This window comes from Apus apus, chromosome 20, assembly GCF_020740795.1.
Source record: "Apus apus isolate bApuApu2 chromosome 20, bApuApu2.pri.cur, whole genome shotgun sequence".
NCBI classification, from domain to species: domain Eukaryota; kingdom Metazoa; phylum Chordata; class Aves; order Apodiformes; family Apodidae; genus Apus; species Apus apus.
In genome coordinates, this window is record NC_067301.1 from 5,055,494 (window position 1) to 5,066,808 (window position 11,315).

General features: G+C 49.8%; 2 protein-coding genes across 5 annotated transcripts in view; one reads left to right on the forward strand and one right to left on the reverse strand.

The window, feature by feature from the left end:
- The window catches only part of LOC127392758 (F-box only protein 6-like), a 53,962-nt gene extending 50,039 nt beyond the window's left edge, over nucleotides 1-3,923 (forward strand). For 2 of the 3 annotated variants that reach the window (XM_051637071.1, XM_051637073.1), the window contains exons 2-6: nucleotides 168-499; nucleotides 1,153-1,279; nucleotides 2,000-2,095; nucleotides 2,426-2,561; nucleotides 3,233-3,923. In XM_051637071.1, coding sequence (XP_051493031.1) covers nucleotides 181-499; nucleotides 1,153-1,279; nucleotides 2,000-2,095; nucleotides 2,426-2,561; nucleotides 3,233-3,376 — 822 coding nt within the window. In that variant the 5' untranslated portion in view covers nucleotides 168-180 and the 3' untranslated portion in view covers nucleotides 3,377-3,923. Of the gene's footprint in view, nucleotides 1-7; nucleotides 60-167; nucleotides 500-1,152; nucleotides 1,280-1,999; nucleotides 2,096-2,425; nucleotides 2,562-3,232 lie in introns of those variants that run through there. The other variant, XM_051637074.1, reaches the window with a different exon arrangement.
- A 706-nt stretch (nucleotides 3,924-4,629) lies between these two features.
- The window catches only part of MAD2L2 (mitotic arrest deficient 2 like 2), a 35,873-nt gene continuing 29,187 nt past the window's right edge, over nucleotides 4,630-11,315 (reverse strand). The window contains exons 1-9 of one of the 2 annotated variants that reach the window (XM_051637077.1): nucleotides 10,879-10,938; nucleotides 8,693-8,744; nucleotides 8,439-8,557; nucleotides 7,825-7,896; nucleotides 6,882-6,982; nucleotides 6,637-6,731; nucleotides 6,465-6,538; nucleotides 5,424-5,516; nucleotides 4,630-5,128 (exon numbers count right to left, since the gene is read on the reverse strand). In XM_051637077.1, coding sequence (XP_051493037.1) covers nucleotides 5,087-5,128; nucleotides 5,424-5,516; nucleotides 6,465-6,538; nucleotides 6,637-6,731; nucleotides 6,882-6,982; nucleotides 7,825-7,896; nucleotides 8,439-8,557; nucleotides 8,693-8,732 — 636 coding nt within the window. In that variant the 5' untranslated portion in view covers nucleotides 8,733-8,744; nucleotides 10,879-10,938 and the 3' untranslated portion in view covers nucleotides 4,630-5,086. Of the gene's footprint in view, nucleotides 5,129-5,423; nucleotides 5,517-6,464; nucleotides 6,539-6,636; nucleotides 6,732-6,881; nucleotides 6,983-7,824; nucleotides 7,897-8,438; nucleotides 8,558-8,692; nucleotides 8,745-10,878; nucleotides 10,939-11,315 lie in introns of those variants that run through there. The other variant, XM_051637078.1, reaches the window with a different exon arrangement.

Genomic DNA, 11,315 nt, shown 5'->3' on the forward strand with positions numbered 1-11,315 from the left:
CGCTGCGGAAGAGCCGCGGCCGCACATCCGTGTCCGGAGGGCGAGGCGGGCGGAGCCAGGTGGGGCCGGGCGGGGGTGCCCGGGGGCAGCCGGGGGGCAGCCGGGGCAGGGGGGTTGCCGCCTGGGTCTGTTAATAACTAGTGAGAACTCTTGTTTATTTCCCGAAGCTCAGTGCTGTCGATGCCAGGGGGGTTTCCGTCGCGTATCTCTCCAGCCCGTCGCCGAAGCCGCCGGTCAGCGATGACAACCATTTGCGACCTCCCTGAAGATGTCCTGGTGGAGCTGCTCTCGCTGCTCCCGGCCCGGGACCTGATCCACGCCTGCAGGCTGGTCTGCCGGCAGTGGCGGTACGTGGTGGATCTCACCACCCTCTGGAAGCGCAAGTGCCAGCGCGAGGGGTTCTATATCCAGAATTTGGACAGAAGCGTCTCTGACTGGAAGATCTTCTATATGCTCTGCCGCCTGAAGAGAAACTTAATCAAAAACCCCTGTGCTGAAGGTTAGTTTAATTCGTCGTAGTAGAGGGTTACCAGAGTTCCCTGACAGTCAGAATGAGACCGTGTCCTGTGTTAGCCAAGTACTGCTGGTGGGGTGGGACTGCCCAGCTGGGTCAGATCCACAGTGGATGGATCTGCTGGCTCACATCCCCAGGCAGACCTGTGCAGTAAAACTACCGTGGATAAAGTATTGATAAATACACATTTGTGGTTGCAACCAGAAAAATCTATGGAGTCCCAAAGGCCCCAGCACTGCAGACAGTGATGGTTAATTTGCACAGCCAGTACAATTTGGTGATGAAAGTATCAGGTTTCAGGATGAAATATTCAGGCAGCAGGGGAATTTTTGTTTTCAAAGACTTGAGTAATATAACTACAGTAATGCCACTTTATTATTAATTATGAGTTTCTAATGTGGCCAGAAAGTTGCTACCTGTTGTCCTACCTGTTGTGCTGACAGCCACATTAAAAGCAATGGCAGCACACCCAGGAGTCACTTTCAGCTGAAGGAAAAATGCAGTGTATCTGAACACTCATCTAAGTGGGTTCCCAATATTCTTCTGTAGCTGATTCTTTAACAAAAGCAGAGATGCTGCTGGAACCTGAAGTGAGGTCCTAACACTCATCTTTGATTCCTTTGATTATTTGATTTTAGAGAACTTTCAGCACTGGAAACTTGATAAAAATGATGGAGATGAATGGAAGATTGAGGATCTGCCTGGAGATCATGGAACAGGGATGCCAGATCCCAAAGTACAGAAATACTTTGTCACTTCATTTGGGTAAGAACTGCATGCCAGTGATCTGGAGCTGGGAGGGCTCTGGTCCTCCTGTCTGTCTGCAAAGGCAGTAAGGCCCAGAAGGCTCGAGGCAGGTCCCTGAACTTTGTGTGGGAAAACCCCATGTGTGGGAAAAGGAAGTAGCTTAATTAACCTTTTACACTAGTTTGTCTAAAGAGGCAGGTGTGCTGCTGAGAGACCTAACCACAGCATGTGCTAAACTTCTCTGTCCCTAGAATGAACTTCCTGCAATTCTTTGATAGTTGTGACAATCCACATGGGATCCCTGCTTCTCTTCTACCAAAGGTGGTGGGCAAAGGCTGAGGTTTGGCAAGACAGTCAGATGCCCTTACCTGACAAGGGCAAAGAGTGGAGGGTGTGTTTGTCATGCTGCAATAAAATCTGTCAGCAGAGGAAGATGAGCAGCTTTTACATCCATGGAGCTGTAGTTTCCTGCTACCAATATATGCCACACAAGTACAGGGACCCCTCTTAATCCAGCTTCTAGATAACTGTTCCTCTTATCTGGGGGGTGAAGCTAGTCAGCTCACTTTCTTGTCTAGTTCTGGCTGTGGAAAAGGCATGTTTCAGCCATGGCAGCCTTAAGAGCCCTCAGGGGCTGGGTGGGCTTTTGGAGAGAGGAAAGTTGTCAGGGAAAGGGCAAATGTTGAGAGGAAAGAGATGTGTTTTGTGAAGCTGTGAACATTTCTGTTGCTGTTGCAGGCCATGTTACAAGTCTCAACTCATTAGTCTGCAGAAAGAAGGATACTGGAATCAACTGATGGATAAGAAACGGCCTGAAATTGTTGTAAAGGACTGGTAGGTGTATGCACTGAAAACTAGAATTTCTGGCATTGGCCCAGAGCTAAGCTAGGCCTCTGGAGCTTTTCATGCTATAAAATTAGTTCTTTATCTTTTGGGAGTTGTAGCTTTTGAGTAAAGCATAAACTAACTCTAAGTTTATTCAATGGGCTGTAAGAAGATGGCAGTCCTGTGAAGAGCAGGATAGCTGGTTTAGAACTTCTTTATAGCTATAGGGAGGACATTCCTTTTCCTCTGCAGACAGGAATTCCCCTGGAGACTGGTTTTGAACACTGTGAAGAGCAGAGAGTGCTGTTCATGCAGCCCTGCTGCTCGGTTCCTCCCCAGGTACGCTGCCCGGTACGACTGCGGCTGTCGCTACGAGCTCACCGTGAGGCTGCTCTCTGAGGACTACCTGGTCCTGGAGGAATTCCACCCCGAGCCCGTGGTTATAGAGCAGTGGAGTGATGCATTGTGGAGAGAGGTGAGCAGCAGCCCTGTGGGCAGTTTTACACTGTTGTGGTGACACTTGAATCTTGCACTTGGGTCAAGAGTCCCAAGTGGACCTTTTTTCTCTGCTCTTCGGCCTCCTCAATAAAAAAGGTAAGCAAGTCCTTGCTGTTGACCATGCTGAAGAAGCAGGAGTGCCAGGAAAGGCCTAAGTTTGGTTTGTAGGTTTTCTAAAGAGGTTTCCCCAGGTGTCTGTTATTTTAATTCAGTCTCTTTAATTGCTTCTGGCTTTCATGTGACCTGTTGTCTAAAGAACTAAGTTACAAGAGCACAGTTTGTGTTTTTATGGGATCAAAAAGCTTGGCTTTAAAACTCCTGCATGGATGGAAAGGTATTGCAGATATTACTGTTCTGAAACTGTTGAATGGGTTTAACTGGTTTGATTTGCTGTAGATTCCCCATGATGTTGTTGCTAACGTGCCTAAGAGTCAAGCTTAGTGTTATGTTTGACTTGGAGGGGCTTTCAGGCTGAATAAGGGAGGCTTTTTCCCGTGGGGAAAAAGGGGCATGAGGCACTTTCCATGAAAGACATCAGAAAATGAACTATTCCTGAGATGGAGACTCACATGCTGTAGTTGTCTGAGCTTCTAGGTCAATGCTGGCTTATGTAGGCAAATGAAGAGGAATTTTCTTCTTTCCCTTCAGATGTCTCACACCTTCCAGAATTACCCACCTGGAGTTCGTTACATCTGGTTTCAGCACGGAGGCCAAGACACCCAGTTCTGGGCAGGATGGTATGGGGTCCGAGTGACAAACAGCAGCATCACCATTGGCCCCCAGACATTATGAAGGCACAATATCTGTGTTTGCTTTTACCTCAGGACTGTAACGAGGTGGTCTCAGGTGCACTTATTTGTCTGTACTCCTTGGATGAGTGTCCTGGCTTTTTCTTGCACAGCTGATCTCAAATACAAGCAGTCACAGCAGAACTTTTGCAGGCCCAGCCTTTTGGAAGGACTTTTGCCTTCAGTTTTCACCCTCTTGTACTATGGATGTTATTGCAGTTACTAGTGCCCTTCCATGGGAAGAAGACTAGGACAACTGAATATAACACCTGTCTTTTTTAGTTAATATGTCCTTGTGCTACAGCCAAATACCAAGTCTTAAATAGAAACACTTTCTTGTTTGTTTATGGAACTTAGGAAAGATAAGGCTAAACTGTTTCATTTCAGGTTATCAATGCTGTTCTCAAGGGCTGTGCTACAGAGGCTCTTTTTATATGGTATTTTCCTGTTTCAGATTAGTTGTGTATAAACACATGTAGCTTTCACACCGGACCTTTCATAGCATAGGGAAGCTGTCAGCCTGCTTTCATAAAAGCTGTCACTGGTACTTATTTCCTTACTGTTTCTGTAAGTGTGTATGATCAAAATGGTGTCTGCCTTCCTGTCCAACTCCAGCCCATCAGTGCTGAACAAACAGCTAGAGAAAGAGATGAGAAACCCCATAAGGCGGCTGCCTTACAACCTAAGTGCCTTTCGATTGTGCTGGGCTGTTTCCATACTCCTTTGTTCTACCCAAGTATGGTAGGACAAGCATTGTACTGGTAGTAAGAGTGTTATACTGGTTTGTACTGAACAGTCTAACCCTACATAAAATGTTAAAGCAGCACACAGCCTCACTCTGCTGTGTTCTTGAGCTGTTCACCTGAAGGAAGCAGCAGGTACTATCTTGGCTGTCTTACCAAACTGGCCAACAAGCACAGCTCAAGTACTGTGAACTGTGTCTGCTCCCCCGGTGTGCACAGAGCCAACACTGAGGCCTTCCACCCCCTCTGACACCTGTAGGATTAACAGTATTTCCCTTGTCTGTTAAGAGTAGAAGAGTTGGCAAATGTCCTTGCTGGGCAGACAAATTCCATCTTGTTAATGCCACGTGTGGGTGAAAGCTTCCCCATGGGGAGACCAAGGGTGTATAGGCTGTCATAGGAAGTGTATGTGACATAAAAGGTATGGAAAAGTGGTACAAGCTCCATGCAAAATAAAAATACTTCCTCACTTGAGGCGAGAGGCTGGTTTGGACAGAACTCAGCTTAGTTCAACTGGGGTAAAACTTCATATTTATTGAAGACTACTTGGGACAGTCACAGTGGACAGACACTACATAAGGCCTCACTCACCCTTACTATGAGTCCATTGCTCTAGAGCATATGACAGATGGCTCAGTATCACTGCCAGTGTGCAATGGAGATGTCCTATTGAGGTGAGAACTGGATTGGTACAAAGCACTGACTGCATTCTGCAGTTGCCTGTATCCTGCTCCCAGGGATTCACTGTGGCAAAACCTATACTCACTCTCACACACGAGTGTACATGGGAACAGGCTCTGGCTCCACATTCCAAGTCAGTTCTATGTACAGTGGTAAGAGCACTTGAAATCAAGAGGCAGCAGCTGCTCTACATTCACCCCGCTGAAGAGACGGTTATCAAGGTATGGTTTGTGAGAGATCCTGTTCCACTGGAAGATCAGATGAGGCTTGAAGGCAAGGAAGATTGGAAATCAGGTGCCTTTGTGGGCTCGCTCTTCTACATACAGCTGCATCTGGAGGAGAAAAACAAGCCTCAGGTCCCTCTGATATGCAGGTAGGTGAATGGAAAAAAGTCTGCAACAGGCTAAATAGGCAGTTTGTACCTTCCCCCACAGCCAGGTTTCCTGTTTTATTATGAGGAGTCTGGCCCTGTTTTGATTACTGGCACAGGCAGCTGAAGATTAAGCTGCTGCTCAGCAGTATTGAAATTGTTACCCTCCAGAAAACTGCAGAGCTGGCATCAGAGTTGACAAGGTTTGGAACTGCGTGCAGTTCCAGCCACCTCGTGGGCCAGGATGCTCTGCTCACCTTCAGCAGGTCAGATGTCATGGTCTTCAGGGGAATGAGCCGCGGGTCGTGCATGTGCACGTCTTGTTCATCAGCGAGGATCCACGGGAAGTCCTGGGGGCAGGAACACAGGGTGGATGATTGGCAGGGGGGCTGCAAGGTGAGCTGTCAGCACTAGGTCAGTGTTAACTGAATAAGACCTAGTGGCTGCAGAAGAAACAGGCAAGTCAAACCTAGTGGCAAAACTTAACACTTGCAGACGGCCTGAGACTTGGCAGAATTATCTTCAGTGACAGCATCAAACATAATATTAACCCACTGATTCCAAAAGTGACATCTCACTTCCTTAAAAGATACACTCTTAGCTGTCCTGAGCTGTGTTCTATCAATTACACCAGCATTTAACTGCAACTCCAGAACGTTCAGGGCATGGACTTGTGTCCTGCCTTGCAAGGTTAAATGTTCCCAGCAGTGCTGAGCAAACTGCCAGTTGGAAACAAATCTGTTCCTTCACTAATGCTTTATTTATTGTGCCTTAGGACACCCAATATAACTTGACTCGGGGAAAGAAATTTCCCTGTACCTAAGCAAAGATTCTTAAAAAACTCTTTCCCTAAGAAGTGATCTGCACACCCTTTCCTGCAAGATGTATCTGTGCACCCAAACCCCACCAGTTTATTGAATCTTGGTTTTCTTTGCTGTTTATAAAGAATCAGCCACCCACACAGAGTGGCTGTGGGATGAGGGCATTTTTCGTTGTTTAAATTCAAGTACCTGTGCTCTGTGTCAGAACACTAAGTGACTGGACAGGCATCATGCAGTGTTGTTACAGGCTGAGGCACTGAGGCAGCTACTGTCTGCAGCTGTGACTGTGTGTGGCGACTGTGCTGTCACCAGTGTAAACCATTTTAACGCATTCAAAGCAGAGTTGTGAAGTGCATCCTGTGATGCTCACACAGGTTAAAAGATCTAGTAGCCTTGACCTGAGATGCCCAAACTCCCTAGTTTCCAGTCGTTGCTCTGCAGCTCACACACAATCAGGCAGAATAAGGTGTCACTCACCTTTATCACCTGGATCTTTTCCATGTTCCGTGTGGCAGCCTCCCGTGTGTGAACCAGAACTGTGAAGGTGCAGCCTGCAGGAGAAATGGTGGGCTGCAGACCAGGGGACAGCCACCTGAGGATGGGACACTGCCAAGCTGTGCCATGGCTTGAGGCTGTGAGGACACCTTACCTGGGGGGTTGTTGTCAAGCACAGCATCGCACACGCTGATCTTCAGGATGAAGGCACGGAGCAGCTGCTCCACATGGGACAGCAGGGACTCGGAACTGTTGAGGAGACGGGTTGGTTGTGGCATGCTGGGGCATACTGGGGTTGGTACTGGGATACTGGGGCATACTGGGGGCCTGGAGCTGCTTCCAGAACCTCTGCAGGGGCAGGTGTTGGATGCCAGGGGCCAGCAGTAATGGCAACCTTACCTAATGGAAAGAAGAGGCGGCTGGGTGATCTCAAAGACAAATCTCTCCACAGGGTGGTGCTCTTTATCCAGGATTACAACTACGACTTTCTCCACATCGTTCTGCAAGAGAGACAGAAAAATCCCTCCCTTAAAACAAGCTGTCTTCTGCCCCCAGTGTGCTTCACACACGTCTGATGAAGTGGGAGTGTGCTTCTGTGTTGTGGCTCACAGCACTGGCAGCGATCCAAAGCTTGAGCACTGCCAGATCGTTCTTACTGATCAGAAAATGCTTTTGCAGAGACATTTGTTGCTGGGTGTTAAACTGACAGTTCATGGCTCAGGCTGAGGGAGACAAAGTGCACTGAGCAGCACCTTTCTCTGCATACTGTTTTGGAGCCAAGAGGGGAAGGCACAGGCATCACTCAGGAATGGACAATGAGGAGGGGGTTCAGATATGCTCAGCCTGTTGGCCAAAGAGCAGCTTTGTGCTACTGCAGTGTAAAAGTGACCTGCTTCCATTCCCTAAATGTGCTTTAGGTTTGTTTGTAAAGAGCTGAGAATGCAAAACCTGCCAGCAGCCTGAAACATCTCATGTGGTCACACCTTTTTCTTAAAAAGCCTAGAATTCAAACCCACCTCTGCTTGCTGGCTCACAGCAAAGCATTCAGACTGTTCTGCCAGATTAGGTGCTTAAATGTATTCAAAATCAGAGTGTTAACATGTAAGTAAGTGAAAATACATAGATGTGTCTCCCCTGTGCATGTATCAGTTGGCAACTAAATGCCAGTGATCAGCAGGCAGGGCCTTAACTGCAAGGAAAGGTTATGGATGCAGTTTTTATTTTTGTTAGTAACTTTATCAGCTGTGGAATTGTATCTGGTGAATTTGTAAGGATATTTGGCAACGAAGACAGTATTTGTTCTCTTTCTATCAACCATCTCCAGTCCCTGATCTGATCTCACCTTCTCCAACAGTGGCTTCACACAGTGCAGGGTGTCCTGGATGTACTGGTTCAGCTCCGGGTGGCAGGACATCTGCAGCAACAGAGGGAACAGTCAGAGGGTGTTCTGGTGTCAACCAGCCATGCTGCAGGGACAGGAGTCAACAGAAGCACTCTGTGTGACAGGGCACTTGAGTCGTGCTTCAAAGAGCATTTTCACCCCTAAGTTGTCAATTCAAACCGGAAATTCTTTCATGGAAGGGTTACTTAGCTGAGGCTGATCACTGGACCCACACAGCTGTAGTATATTGGGAATACAGACCCACAATAGCATATTGGGAATAGTATATTCCAACCATTTCTACTTCCCAGGAAGCATGCTTTCTTGTTACCTTACTGCACATGGCCGGGGAAGCCTTCTACTACTGTTGTCCATGATCTGCTTGTTCCATGGGCACTGCTGTGTCCTCAGCTACAGGCCTGTTTTCCCTTTGGCAGGAACTAAGTTCTCTTCAAAAATGAGTTTGCACATTAAAACAAACTCTGGAAATTATTTAGTTTGTTCTGGTGAGTGTTGACTGATCCCTGCTATTTTGCTTGTCCATGTGGCTGTCAGCTTCCAGGAAAATCTCCTACCTGGACAGGTACATTGTACTTTTTCCTCTTCTGAAAGATCCCAATAGGGTAAACTTCTCTGACATACAAGATAAGGTGAACAGCCACTTCCAGAAATTCTGAAAGAACATCTGCAACAACTGAAAAGCAAAAGTAAAGGATGCTGAAGGAGGGAGGGGAGAAGCATGCAGAGCAAGACCAGCTACTCGTAGGCACTTCTTGTTTAAGGTGTTTTGCTTCCCCAGCCAGCCCTGCAAGCCCAGCACAACACTCACCTTGCCCGAAGTTAAGGTCCTGCCGTGTAAGAGTGGTCATCCTTCCCAGAACCTGGAAGCAATCACAAAAAGAATGTTTATCCTCTGGCTCCTAGATCATTAACACAATCAGCTCACAGAGCCCTCCACTTCCCTGGTGCCTCTGGGCTCAGACCCACCACCCTGTGCTCAGCCACCAGCACTGGGCACTGGCCTGACCCCTGTGAGGGACTTCAGGTCCTTCCATAACCAACTCCACAGCCTCAGGAACCAACAGGACTGCAGAACCTGCAGGCAGCATCAGCACAGAGCTCTGCCTCACACCTCAGGCTGATATATTCCTCATCAATTAATTCCTGCTTTTTTAGCAGAGTTTTATTTTATTTCTTTTTACAAGTGAAAATCTGTCCAGTTCACAGTTTGTCCCCCTCTCTCCCTTTCTGAAGCATTTTGCTAGGACTGGAGAAGAAGTGCTGAGTTTTATGGGTTTATTCTCACAGCACTCATTCCTGCTTGTTCAGGGTTGGATCTGCATCTCCCATAGAGACCACACAAGACAGGTACTCAGCTTTGGTACCCCTCTAGTCCCAAGGAAACCAAACCCTGCACAGCTATATAATGATGATGGAATTTGTCACACAATCACAGGGCATCTCCAGTTGGGAAGGCCCCACAGGGAGTCCAACTCCCTGCTCCTCACAGGAATATCTACAACTAATCCGTGTGACCTCAGAGCATCATCCAGATGCTCCTTGAACCCTGGCAGGGTTGGTGCTGTGACCACCTCCCTGAGGAGCCTGAAATCTGTGACAACTATAAAGGGCAGCACATTATTGTCCCAAACTGAATACCAGGTACCAACCAGCAGGCACCAGGGCTCCACTTCCCAACAGCTTTCCTCGTATAGTGGAGTCCCTGCCTTCCATGTTTTAAACCACAACATACATCATTTTCTCTTACAGATGTTAATTTGTTTCATTATCTCATCCACACTCTGCATGCATGCAGACTAACCACTAATTGCAGCACTGGTGTTTATAAACTGTGTGTCTTTAAATGTCTCCAGGAGCAGGGAGGCTCCAGCAGTAACTCAGGTGTCACACAGACCTGATAAACCACAGCCATTCCAATCACTTGTTTAGCCACTGATTTTCAAGCTGCTTCAGCTGCAACAAACCACATTTTTCAGCCCTACAAAGAATTACTTCAGCCTTCACAAAATAGGGAGCTACTCTCCTCTCCCTTTTTAAATCAGAATCTCACCATTGGATACAAAGACTTCCTGCAATATTTAGTGATCTGTTGCAATATATAAAATTAAGATGCTCAAGCATCTCTCTAGAGAGAATCTCAAATCTGAACAAAAGATCTGTATCAGAGCAGTAAAAAAGGATGACTGTTTTTAGAGATTTAGGTTCACATCCTCTCCTAAACATCACCCCTTCTTGAACATGGGCCCCAGTGAGGCAACAGCACCCCAAGAGATCCCCCCTTCACTGCAGCCACAAGGTTAGGCCTAATAATCACACCAGCTTAAGGTTTTGGAGTAACTGATTGGAGCAACGCTGCACTTAATGGCCTTTCAGCCACTCATTTGAATTTGCTGTGCTGCAGGCACGAGGTCAGTTCCCAGAAAAACTCATCCCACCTGCCCAGCATCACAGAGAGCCCTGGGGAAGGAGCAGGCAGCAGGAAGATGGAAGCCTGTGCTTCCTGCGTGGTGCTTGGCAAGAAATGTCAGAGAAGAGGGAAGCAGGGATATCATGTAATCTGCAATCAATCCTCGTCCCGCTGCCCCCGTCTCCTGCCCAGGCTTCCGGGATAGCCCGAACAGCACAAGCCCCCTGCCCCAGCCTGTGCTGCGCGGCTCGGGAGGAGAGCGAGGGTCACGGGAGGGTCACGGGGCGCTGCCGCAGGACCGGACCCAGGCACGGACGGACCGCGGCTCCCGGGGCAGGGGTGGGTGCCCCGGGGTGCCCTGCTCCGCCGCTCCCCAGCGCACACCCCTGCCTTTATCCCGCTGCTCCTGCCTGCACGTCAGAGCCCCCGCGTCCCCCCGCTCCTTCCCAAACCGAGCTCCCCGCTCAGCGCTGCCCGCCCAGGGCTCCCTCAGGGGCCGCCACCGCCGGGACCCCGCCCGGCCCCGGGTCCCCCTGCCCCCCCCGGTGCCCCTGCCCCCCCGAACCCCGCCCCCCCCCGCTCCGTACCGGCCCCGCCGTTGCTCACAGCCCGGCGCGCGGGTGCCCGGGCGGCGGCGCGGCCGTGTGACGTCACGGCGGGGCGGCCCCAGCGCCCCCTGGCGGCGGGAGGAGCGGGGGCGCCGTTCCCGTTGCCCGGCGCTGCCCCCCCCGCACCCCGCACCCCCCCAACCCCGCACCCCTCGAACCCCGCACCCCCGCACCGCTCCCTGCCCTGCAGCGGGGCTAGGGGGCGGTGCAGGGAGCGGCGGGCACTGGTTCCCCCGGGCCCGGCTTCCCCCTGGTTACGGTAAGGCGGGGGAGCACCGCCGTGCCCGCCCCGCCCCGCCCCGCAGGTGAGCGGGGCCCGGCTGCCCCCCGACCCGCCCCGCCTTTGTCTTCTTCCTTTGTCTGCCCGGTCCCTCCCCGGCCAGGGACCGCTCCTGCCCCCAGCCCGGCGGGAGCAC